The sequence below is a fragment of the Lampetra fluviatilis genome, chromosome 47 (assembly GCF_964198595.1).
Source record: "Lampetra fluviatilis chromosome 47, kcLamFluv1.1, whole genome shotgun sequence".
Classification (NCBI taxonomy): domain Eukaryota; kingdom Metazoa; phylum Chordata; class Hyperoartia; order Petromyzontiformes; family Petromyzontidae; genus Lampetra; species Lampetra fluviatilis.
In genome coordinates this window covers 9192563-9204942 of record NC_136321.1, presented here as the reverse complement: position 1 = coordinate 9204942, position 12380 = coordinate 9192563, and the positions used below count along the sequence as shown (strand labels likewise).

The 12380-nt window shown below is 46.4% G+C and overlaps 1 protein-coding gene across 2 annotated transcripts in view; it reads right to left on the bottom strand.

Annotated features, from left to right (window-relative positions):
- The window catches only part of ASCC3 (activating signal cointegrator 1 complex subunit 3), a 108209-nt gene extending 96447 nt beyond the window's left edge, over positions 1-11762 (bottom strand). For both annotated transcript variants that reach the window (XM_078877367.1, XM_078877368.1), the window contains exons 1-7: positions 11424-11762; positions 8613-8733; positions 7115-7265; positions 6343-6605; positions 4034-4366; positions 1501-1618; positions 567-768 (exon numbers count right to left, since the gene is read on the bottom strand). In XM_078877367.1, coding sequence (XP_078733493.1) covers positions 567-768; positions 1501-1618; positions 4034-4366; positions 6343-6605; positions 7115-7265; positions 8613-8720 — 1175 coding nt within the window. In that variant the 5' untranslated portion in view covers positions 8721-8733; positions 11424-11762. The remainder of the gene's footprint in view (positions 1-566; positions 769-1500; positions 1619-4033; positions 4367-6342; positions 6606-7114; positions 7266-8612; positions 8734-11423) is intronic.
- Between the last annotated feature and the right edge of the window lie 618 nt (positions 11763-12380).

The following is a 12380-nucleotide window of genomic DNA, read 5'->3' as shown; positions in this document are numbered from 1 at the left end:
GGGGCAGAGAAAATTAGCATATCAATGAGTGGACGGCAACGTGTTGCTGCTGCGCAAGTAAGATGACGACGTGGCACGGCACGCAAGCTTGAAAATTAGGAGAAAGACACACTAAAATTAAATAACCTCGCAAAATATCGAAATGTGATGTAATGCAACACAGAGAGTCGGTCAACACACAATTAACGCATAGCCTGGTTGTTTACGTATTTCAAAGATTGCTAAGTTAGAATTTAAGTGTGAAAATTCCAAAGAGAGGACACAGGCAGAGAGAACAAATAGCCAGAGAGAGAAAAAAGATAAGCTTAAAACTTCCCCGTAGAAGTGGTTCAATCTTAATTTTTGGAGCTTTCGTGACTGCAGGAATTATTCTTTGGTTCTTTCGGTTAAGTCACGTCTAAAGATAAAATAATGAATGAAAAAAAAATAATGAATTTTATCTTTAGACGTGACTTAACCAAAAGAACCAAAGAATAATTCCTGCAGTCACGAAAGCTCCAAAAATTAAGATTAAATAAATATTCTTCTAAATCCCAGAGCTCTGTAACCATTGCGTCTTCATGCACCTCTGGAGCCGCAGGGCCAGGGGATCGAATCCGTTGACACCGGTGGCGGTGGTGTCGTCATCGCCGTTGCGACGATCTCGCTTGAGGCTGCGCTTCTCCTCGCGGCGCGCCGCTTTCCCCAACAGCCGCTCCGTCTCCGACTGCACGGTCACCTGGCGGGCGACGCTGGGGCCGACGGGGGCTCCCGTTCCTCCGGCCGGACCTGAGCGCACAAAGACACGGGTGGGGGGTGGCGGCCTCTAAGTCTAGATCGAAAACGAATTTCTTTAGAAATGCTTTTTGTGTTTTGTTTGTTGTTCTTCCCCCGCACTCCTGATTAGCGCGGTCGGCTATGTACCGCGCGAAAGAAGATCAACATACGCACATACATAGTCACTCAAGTCGCCTACGAGTTCAGCGCAAGAGAGTATGAAACTCGATGCCATCATCATCAGCTGTGGCCAATCTGCTACTGAAGGTCTTTCCCAAGCCGATTGTGCCAAGAGTGTCGCCGCAAGAGATGAACCAACCATTTGGATCTCTCGCACAGCAGTGCAACTCCTGCGTGTTCGAAAACGGCCCACAGATGCAGAAATTACATGAAGGACCTCTGCTGAACACAATAAGCGACAAAACTTTCTTATCTGCTCTGCCACTGGCAGTAATGTTCACCGCAGGAGAGCCAAACCGATATAGATATATATTGTTAATTATCAGATCTACAAACACAAATTTCAATGCAGAACCAAATTTTGTGTGCAACTCATTCGTAACCATTCTGACGCTGTCAGCTCTTTTCAGTCGACAGCCCTGGTTTAATTACGGGCTCCTGTCCGGATTTGAATGCACGGATCTCAGCGGTGCAGGTTTAACATTCTGACACCCACAGATTCACTCAGAACACCAGTCTACAATCTCAATCGCTGTGGGGGTGAGTGAATAGAGGTGATCTCACCACGATTAACCGGAGGACCCTCATCCACGGGCTCCATGGCACAGTCCACAATCTTCTTCCTCTGCTGCAGTAGCTTTGTGATGAAGTCAAACCCGCCCACTCCCAGCAACTCGAACAGCTGGGAAGACACACAGTGCGGTGGAAAACACATCAAAATGTCAACATCAAAACGGAATATGCAGCCGCGTGGCTTGCTGGAGTTTAGTCGCTTGCTGTAACTTAACCCTTTCCTGTTCAGATACGTCTGTAAGTTGCCGGGTGGGTCCCATTCACCACTGAATCTCGAAATTTTATTTAGAGAGGCATAGCGTCGTTGTTTTTAAAGACACCAATAAAGTCATTTAGCTTCCGATGAAGTATGACATCAGAACGAGATCGGAAGAAAAACTAAACAAACTAAAATATGGAATCAGAAGAAAAACTGATGGCTTGCACGTACACATACGTCATCAGAAAGGGAAAGGCCTAATCGCAAATGGTTTAAATTGTCGTCACATTTTTGTTGTCTTTGTCTACGATTGCATTTGAAACGTGCCCATCGGCGTCGTGTCCTGAGATGAAGACACGCCCATTGAGAAGTCCCGAATACACCAGTGCATCATCCTGTATTAGAAAACTGTGAATGCACAAGAGGGACCCTGCACTTCCGCACGTGCTCTGCTCGAAGGATGATCATCGCATGGAAAATTACAAAGAGGCAGCCCTGAGATGACTTGCTCATGCCACTACTGATGGAAGGACTTTCCAGGTAGGAGAGTTTTAGAGTGTCCCTCCAGAAGGCACTCCAGCCTACCCTTCTACGCTGACCAGATACACATAAAGAGATGGGAGTACACACACTCTACCCCACAAAACGGGAACTTCTGTAAAAATGGAAGATTGCATATGTATGCATATTTAATGTGTGCAAGGACATTAATGACTTGGTTAAAATAAACTTCAGAAAAAAATAAAAAAAAGGATAACGTTGTAAATGTATAAACACACAAGGCAGGAATATTACAAATTTCCATAAAGACCTGACATGTTAGATGAAAAATAATTTGTTTACATCTAACAAAAATGCCCTTTAAAAAGATAACACGGAACTCCTGCTGTGGGTTCCCACATCAGGGCACTGACCTGGAAGATGATGCAACTGACCCAATTCAATAATAAGAGGCCCTTCGAAAGTGGTGGTTTCTCTCACCCAACAGGACACACTTAACGCTCTGTAAAAGTCTCTAACCCAAGTTTTTAATTCAGCAGACTTGCACAATGCTTGCTCTAACTTTCCTCCCGAAAGTATCCGAACAGAACATAAATATTGCTCCTAAGAGAGTGCAGTTCCACAATGAATGCGCTACTCAAGGGGAAGGAAAGGGTAATGGGGTAGAGAAGCTTCAAGGCGATGAGCTCAACGACCGGAAAAACATATGGAGCCCCCCGGCGGAGGAAAGTTTGCAAAGTTACTGGTAATTGTACCTTTTTAAAAAAAGAATGCGCGCAGCGTCGTTAAAGGCAGCTGGCTTTCCCGCTGATTAAAACCATAATCACCGTTTCACTGGGGTTCGTGGAGTTAAAAGACGTTTGCCGCACTCTAAATGAGCCTTGGGACGGCGCGCCGTGCCACCGCGGAGTCGCTCGGGAGTGGGAGGTTTACTTTCTCCGGGCTAATGGTGTTGCGCAATCGTTAGTGCAGCCGTTCGTGCAGAGCACGCTCAAGTGGTGGCACGTTTCAATCAATCAATGATTCAAAGTTAAACATCTAATTTGCAGCACTTTCTGCATTCCTATTTTTGGGGGAAAAACCACCGCCCCCACCGATTCTATTCAAATTGTGCCTGCCAGAGTCTGGTTAAAAAACAATGATCCAATACCGATCTCTCATAAGGCAGTATAATCCCTTCATGCTACAGAACACCTCTGTGAGAAGCGGATATCACAGAACTACCACCGACATTCTTTCAAAGGACCTCTCTTACACACAGCAGGAGGCAGCAGCAATTTCTCACTTGCACCGACACCAACGTTTGTTGTACAACATCCTGGAATTTAATGAGAATGGATTCTTTTGGTGGAGTCATTGATGACCGGTCTGAGACAATCAACTAAAATCCAATTAAAATCTGAGCGTAACGCGGCTAATTCTGACAATGAACTTGATCCTAACAGCCTCGAGGTTCCAAATTACCCTGCAAACAATTAATGCATTTCCAATTTTGGGATTAATAAAAAAAAATCAGGCCGAGGCACAACATTTTCCAATGATCAGAATTCTTAAATGATTTACTTTATTTTGAATTCATATGAAAAACGTACGTGACGTCGCTTTTTGCGACGCCAAAAATGGCATCACGCGGCATTGGGTCACTTCCCGACACATTTTAAATTAGTACATCATGTAAATGACCCCAAACCGCAGAGATGATCTGAAAATTGTTCTTGAAAAATCTAGAATTTTTGTTGTTGTCAGATCTCCAAAGTTCCCTTGATCAGTGTTGAATCCCTATCCCCTACATCCCCGTCTTTCGGAGTGGGGGGGGGGGCATACCTCGTTCTGAAGCGCGTTGTCGCTCTTGTCCGAAATGAGCGCCTCGAAGAGGCTCGAGCAGAGCTCGGCGGACGGCAAGCTCGAGCCGCCAGCGGCCACGAACTCCTCCACCTGGCTGCGCAGCCACCCGCCGTCCACGCAGCTGGCCTGGCCCGCCGCCCCCTCCTCCCTGCCGCCCGCTGCCTTCACGAAGCGCGAGTAGTCGAGGCTCAGCTGGTTTGGCGGATCGAGGTGCCTCCGGGCGATGAGTTTGTCGGCGGGCTCCAGGACGAAGCCGTCGGAGGAGAAGGGGATGTTCTGCCCAAACGGAGCGCAGGTGTTGCCATCGTCGTCCTGATAAGAAAAAAAAGAAAAACGGGAAAGAAAAAAAACCGACGATTTAATCGCCGGTGCGTAGAGCATTTCTACACATGAGCTGAATTAGACTAGTTGAGTTGGTTCAACTCCGCAAGATGATCATACATTCAACTCCGGAAGATTCCCGCAGCGGCGCGTGGCGAAAGTTTTTGAACGCACAGCGCAACCAGAAACAAACCACACTTGAGCGGCAGCGATGCTCAATCACGTGCGTGTCCAAGCGGGTGCCGATGGTGGATAAGTAGATGAAGAGATAAGTGTGGAAACAATCACATTCAATAACCGATAACAGGTCGATTTTCCACCGGGTGCCAACAGTGATAACGGGAGACGGTGAAGAAAATTGTAGATACAAACTCCAAAATGCATTGTTGTGGTGCAGTATAGGTAGCACCGTTAGCCACCAGCATTTGTTTAAGCAAGCAAACTAAAGCAAAAAAAACTGCATATTTGTCATGCTCTTGTCAGCTAGATTCGTAAGTGAAAGCGAAGAGCATTTTTTGTCCCAATGCAACTGCTCCACAAATGTTTAAACGTTCCCATGATTCACAGTTTTCACCCAATTGCAGCTTCATTCGTCCATAAGTGTGCAGATCGCCCCTGAGCCCGGCTCGGGCGCCGGGGGCTAAGACGACGATGGCAAATTGGACAGGGGTTGGCGGCATCGTTGTATTCCTCGCACCAGGGCCCATGCCAACCAATGGAGAAGAGCATGGAAATGTTTAATCCAGGGCCGATGCCAACCAAGCAGGCCAACTCAAATGCTTATTAAACTATGAAACTATTTTTGATTTTGCCAGATTTTGCTTTTATCACGTGGAAAATGTTCATGAATGTGGAGCAAAAAAACGGAGGATCTGGAGAAAAATCCACGCGACCACGGGGGGAACATGCCAACTCCAAATATACAGGCGTCAGGGTCAAGATCGAACTCTCGAAATCCCATATACTTGGTAAGGTATTTAATAATGAGTTTTCGGGTTAGATCGCGTAAAATATATGTGTCGTTAAACCTTCCACCACCCGACAGAGCCAATTAGTCAGGTTTGTCAAGTAAACAAAACATGCCAATTCGTTACTATTCTTCGGTTCTTCTGATAAAGTCACATAGATAGAAAATATAATAATACTAATTAATTTTTAAAATTTAGACAAACATTTTTTTTTTCTATCTAAATGACTTTACCAAAAGAACCAAATAATATGCATTTCTGCAGTCACGAAAGTTTTAAGGCAAAATTAAATGTGTTACTAGTTTAGCACACCGCTGTGTTGGAGACTAAAATCCACATTTACAATTAGAGTATGACGTTTCACCAGTAATTACAACGAGCATCATCAGACGGACAGCCAGAGTTGGCTGTCCGCCTGCTGATTTTACTCTCCAACAGACCAGTATGCTTAACTGGTAACGAATTGGCATGTTTTGTTTAAGTGACAAAGCTTACCAATAATAACAGGGTTTTTCCCCTTTTTTTCTGGCAACAAAACTGAAACCTTTTTACGAGGATTCATGTCTGCATTAACCACAATACTTGCAGAAAAAATGGAAAAAAAAACACACTCTGATAATATATGCATTGTCCTTGAAACTGATTGGTCCACACCAGAGACAGCTTTCTTTTGAGCCTCGACCCAATTGGTGCTTGACCAGATGACGCCAAAAGGCGTACAGCTCAAAGACAACGCACTATCAAAGTATTGAGGGCTCGGGGTAAGCATCGACATCATTATTATATTTTGGTACTGGCAAAGGCGGTCTAATGATGTAAAGCTTACCAAATTGGCTGTGTCAGATGGTGGCAGGTTTAACAACACATTTATATTTACGAGCTCTAACCCAAATGTTTCTATTGTGGAAAATATTGGTCTCGAAAGCCTACGTGATACACTGAGATATTTAACACCTTGACAGAACGGTGGAGACAACTTACAGGGGGGCACATTCTTACCTGCTCCTCCTTGCTGGGCAAGGAGAGCTCGGAGAGGCGCGAGGGCTCGGGCAGCCGGGACACGATCCGAGCGACGACGTCGCTGGCGTCGCGAGCGGCGCCGGAGGGCACGGGACCCAGCGCGCCGCGCAGACGGCTCGCTCGCTCCTGGCGGGCGGCACTCGCTCCTCCCCGCTCCTCCTCCTCCTCCTCGCCTGGAGCAAAAGTCTCGAAGAGGAATGCGGCAGCGCACTCCACCGACTCGGTGTCCTCCTCGCTGCCAACTTCGGTGTGGGGCGGGCGGGGGGGAATAAATAAATGAGCAAACAAAATCGCACGCTGGCTTGACGTACTGGGGACACTTCGAAAGTATTTATTAGAATTCCTTTGAGTTCAGACCATAGGGTGCTGCCTGATATCATTGCGCTTAAATGCACTATCGGGCGTGATCCCCTCCTTTGGTTGCCAGTCCATCATTATTCTCATCGACCAGCCATCATCTTTTATAGAATCATATTTATCCTGGAGGAATCCGATGAGCTATAAAGCTCTTGTTCACAGATGTCCAGGAGGGGCGGGTGAGAACAATACTAAAACAACGATTGGAGTGCAGAGTATAGAAAAGGTAAACAAATCACTTCAGATTACCTTGCAGACTGACGGCACCATGGCCTAATGATGCTTTGTCAGGGCAGGTCACGGACCTGCCGACAACTAGTGCAAATAAAAGAAACCTTCACAAACACACCGGTCGCTCACAGTGGAAGGGTAACAACGCTCGGCGAAGTCTCACCGATCCGCTTGGCCACCTGCAGCAGCGCTCGCAGGTCGTCGCTCAGCTGGCTGCGCTGGCTCTTGACGATGCTGCAAGACAGGAAGTCGACCACCTTCTTCCAGCTCAGCCCCACGTTGCCCGAGGTCTGTTTGACCAGCTGCCTCTTGGACTGAGTGGGCGTTGAGAGAGAGAGTGGCTAATTAACGGAGGCAAACTAATTCTGTTCTGAATTACAAAAAATAAGGGACAGTGCTAGGCAAGCACAAGTATCAACAAACTCACAGCATTCATACTCTTAGGTTTTTTCGGTAAAGTCACGTAGATAAAAATAAATAATAAAAGTTCAAATTATATAAATATTAATTACTTATATTATTTTAATAATAATTATTTCTATTATTTTTACTTTAATTATTTATTTTTACCTACGTGACTTTACCGAAAAAACCTAAGAGTATGAATCCTTGCAGTCACGAAAGCTTCAAATCTAGAATCACAATATTCATCATTAAAACTGGATTATTGCTGAAAAAAAATATATTGACACTTTTAGCAATGGTCCAACAGTTTGTTATGACATCAGCCTACAAGCAGACATTGTTAATGTTGGCTGTGGTGAGTCTTTTCAACTCTGTTCCAAATGACATTGGTTTCAAACAGAACCTGTTCTGAACCAAATGTCTTTGACGGCAACCTTTTAGTTTAGCCATTTCCGAACAAACGATTTTACTGTCACGGGTGTGTTGCACGTTTGCTCATATTACTTGGGAAAACAATCGTCAATATTTGAGCACACTTCATCCCACACTGGTCAATGTGGGAAATCTATAATAGAAGTCGTTCCTCCAAACTCAAAACGAGTCAACGCTTGAGGAATATGTCTCAGCGGCACAGGAGTGAAAAACGATGGCATTCTACCATTGCCTCTTCGTCATTATCCGCTTTAGGGAAGATACGTTTGTGTTTAAACAACCGCGTGTTTATAAAACGTGGATGAATGTTCAATGTTGTTAGCGTGCATGTTGCAAAGCGTTCTACAATCCATGCACGTGAGACTACTTTTGTCTTCCTTGTTGGGGTTGCGCCTTCCTGTAAGTCACATCGTTAAGTCACGCAGAAATAAACCGAGGAGCATAAACCATCACGTGAACTCCGCTCGTCCTCGCAGCGGCTTGTGGCTTGCCGTCTAACAAAGACGGTCACTGCATCGCGCGCTTTCAGATGCGCTTCTGCGGCCGTCTGGAACGCTATTCCTTCCAATAATAGGAAGCCACTGCAGCTATGCAGTTTTAAATAATATATATTGAAAACTCATATCTTTAAAACTGCTTTTTGTGTTTAGTCTGTTGCCCTTCCCCTGCACCTCCGATCAGCATGGTTGGCTACTTATGGTGTGAAAGAAGTTCAACATATGAAGAACATAACTTTGAACCACGCGATGGGCCTGCTTTTGCGGCAACGTGATGTACGATTGACGCAATGACGCAAAATTCTCCGCTATCAAGGCGGTGCTCACCTGCAGGTCAAGGTCTGAGTCCGTGTCTGGCTCAAAGCTGCTATTGCTGACATTGGTGAACGACCGCAGGGCATTTGTGAGCCTGGGCAGCTCCATTGCCATCAACATCGCTCCTCTCTCCCTGCAACAGAATAATAATACATTAAATATCCTTGTGGTTTAACAAGTGACTTGGTGATGCTGTGCTGACTGTAGCGTACAATAAACATACACAAATAACAGTGTGGTCTTAAAAATTTCAAACATATAGTAGGCAACATTGCGGCCAATGGCCTTTCTTCACGGCACACACATTACTTGTTGCATTGTTGAAATATCGCCCCCCCCCCCACCCCCGAGTTATTTTTTTGTAATGTGGCCAGCACCATCACAGGATAGGGATGGTGAGGCTTGCAATACCAACACAAGCACGCACAAAGCGCACATCACACAACGACACGGGTATCTAAAAAAAAGTGCTTCGCGCATGTAACCACCAGTAATCACTAAGACGAAACAAAGCTAGAGTATAATGATGTTGTGCAAATCCCCACTTATTTATCTTCTACTGTGGAATACCTAGAGGTGATTACGCACACTGGCTTGTCAATTCACTGCTGGATGAGAGTTTCCCCCATGCCGTGCATCACTGACTGTATCTCAAAGTACTTTGGTGCAACATTACAGCATTCACTAAATTACTCTACAATGACATTCACCTCTCTGCATACTTCTCGGGTTTCAAAGCTATCCTCTACTCTTAGGCGTGTAGATATCATATGCAATCTCGTGTATGTATTGTTTATACGAGTCACATCAAGAAGAATACACGTACAATTAATTATGAAGAGCGTTAGGTGGCATTTGCCTCCATCGAGGGGCCATGAGATAATGGCAGAAATCCCATATTCTGATGGCAATAAGTTTCATTTAAAGAGCGGCGACTGGACTGTATATACTTACAGGGGAGTGGTGTCATTGTGGATCGTGTACATTGACGTCACGTTCAATCCCGGGGCCACGAGGCACATTGCCATCAGCAGAAACACAAATGAAACCATTGCGGTAACCTCCTGGGTGAACTCAAGCTTATATATTTAAAAACATTCAATGAAATGAAGACCACCAGTACAGGGGAAACAAAGGTGGTTGGGGCTGCGAGGTTCTGGCCACACAATTCGCCTTACTAATTGCGACAAACAGCAACCCGGACAAATCAATGTATAAATGCAATAATATGAGGCACTCAATATTGCTTCGCATACATGCAGCCGATGACCAAATCGCTGGGAATGTGCCCGATCTCGCCAGATCACAGAAGCTATGCCTGGAGGCCTTCATCCAGCAGTAGATCGTCCATGACTGATGGTGATATATCATTGGACCTCCTCTGCCAGTACCAAAATATATAGAAGTTTGTTTGCATTCTGACCACAATCATTGTGGTTAATGCAGACATGATTCCTTGTAAAAGGTTTCAGTTTGGTGTTTTAACATCTTAACACCTGTTTAATTGCCAGATAAAAGGGGAAAACCTCTTCTCTGATGATGCAGTGAGGAGGATGACAATGATAGTGAGGATGATGATGATACAGTGAGGATGATGATGATACAGTGAGGATGATGATGATACAGTGAGGATGATGATAATACAGTGAGAATGATACAGTGAGGGTGATGATACAGTGAGGATGATACAGTGATAATGATAGTGAGGATGATGATAGTGAGGATGATGACAGTGAGGATGATGATGATAGTGAGGATGATGATAATACAGAGGATGATGATACAGTGAGGATGATACAGTGAGGATGATGATGATACAGTGAGAATGATGATGATACAGTGAGAATGATGATGATACAGTGAGGGTGATACAGTGAGGATGATGATGATACAGTGAGAATGATGATGATACAGTGAGGATGATACAGTGAGGATGATGATGATACAGTGAGAATGATGATACAGTGAGAATGATGATGATACAGTGAGGGTGATACAGTGAGGATGATGATACCGTGAGAATGAGGATGATACAGTGAGGATGATGATGATGCAGTGAGAATGATGATGATGATACAGTGATAATGATAGTGAGGATGATGATGACAGTTAGGATGATGATGATAGTGAGGATGATGATACAGTGAGGATGATACAGTGAGGATGATACAGTGAGGATGATGATGATACAGTGAGGATGATGATACAGTGAGGGTGATGATGATGCAGTGAGGATGATGATACAGTGAGGATGATGCAGTGATAATGATAGTGAGGATGATGATGATAGTGAGGATGATGATACAGTGAGGATGATACATTGAGGATGATACAGTGAGGATGATGATGATACAGTGAGGATGATGATACAGTGAGGATGATGATGATACAGTGAGGGTGATGATGATGCAGTGAGGATGATGATGATACAGTGAGGATGGGCCGAGTCTGCCGGTGGTGGCGCTGTGCCAGTGGTGGAAATTCCACATTCCTATGGTCGGGGCCCAATAATTGCACGTCAACCACCGTTTCACTTCCCACAACGTGATACTGTGGTGAAGTATGGTCAAACAACCACTGAACCAGCGTGACGTATCGTACGGCCAAGTAACCACTGAATCACAGAGCATGAGCGTAGGGAAGCGTGGTCAAACAAGCGTGGTAAAATATGGTTAAGCAGTGAACGAGCGTGGGGAAGTATGACCAAGGCCTCAATTGCGGCCTACCGGCTACTTGAAGCAGCACCAAACGCGGCCAAACAGCTGTGAATGACACCGCGGCTAGGCTCATTGTAGACGTGACTCGAGTGTAAGTACAACTCACCGACAGAGACTTTAAACCTCTCGTCGTTGTTTTTATCACGAACCCGTCAACAGTGACAGCAGCAGCAGTAGCAGCAGCTTCGAGTGAATGCGCACTGTTCCCGTACAGTAACGCCGCACAATCACCACATGGGTTGGTTGTTTTTCGTGTGAGAACTGTTGCGTTTTATTTCTGCCTCGCACTTAAATTAACAGCGAGAAAACGACGCGCACTGATGGGCGGGCGAGCGAGTTTGGCGGTTATCTTCTGACTGTCGACGTCTCTTTAACGCCTCCGTTTGTCATTAATTGTAGTCGTGACGCCTCTCGTGCCAAGGCCTCGGAAAAAAATCGGCAAACAGGGGGGCGGGGCGAGGGGCGGGGCGAGTGGTGGGGGGCGGGGCGAGGGGTGGGGGGGCCTGACGTCACGCGCGATTCTTGGGGTTCTGTTTTTGTCTCCCCCCACCAAACACCCCCCCACCCAAACACCCCCCCACCCACCCAAACACCCCCCACCCAAACACCCCCCCACCCACCCAAACACCCCCCACCCAAACACCCCCCCACCCAATAACCCCCCCACCCAATAACCCCCCCCCCACCCAAACACCCCCACCCAATAACCCCCCCCACCCAAACCCCCCCACCCAAACCCCCCCACCCAATAACCCCCCCCCCCCCACCCAAACACCCCCCACCCAATAACCCCCCCACCCAATAACCCCCCCCAACCAATAACCCCCCCCACCCAAACCCCCCCACCCAATAACCCCCCCCCCCCACCCAAACACCCCCCCACCCAATAACCCCCCCACCCAATAACCCCCCCCCCCACCCAAACACCCCCCCACCCAATAACCCCCCCACCCAATAACCCCCCCCCCACCCAAACACCCCCACCCAATAACCCCCCCCACCCAAACCCCCCCACCCAAACCCCCCCACCCAATAACCCCCCCCCCCACCCAAACACCCCCCA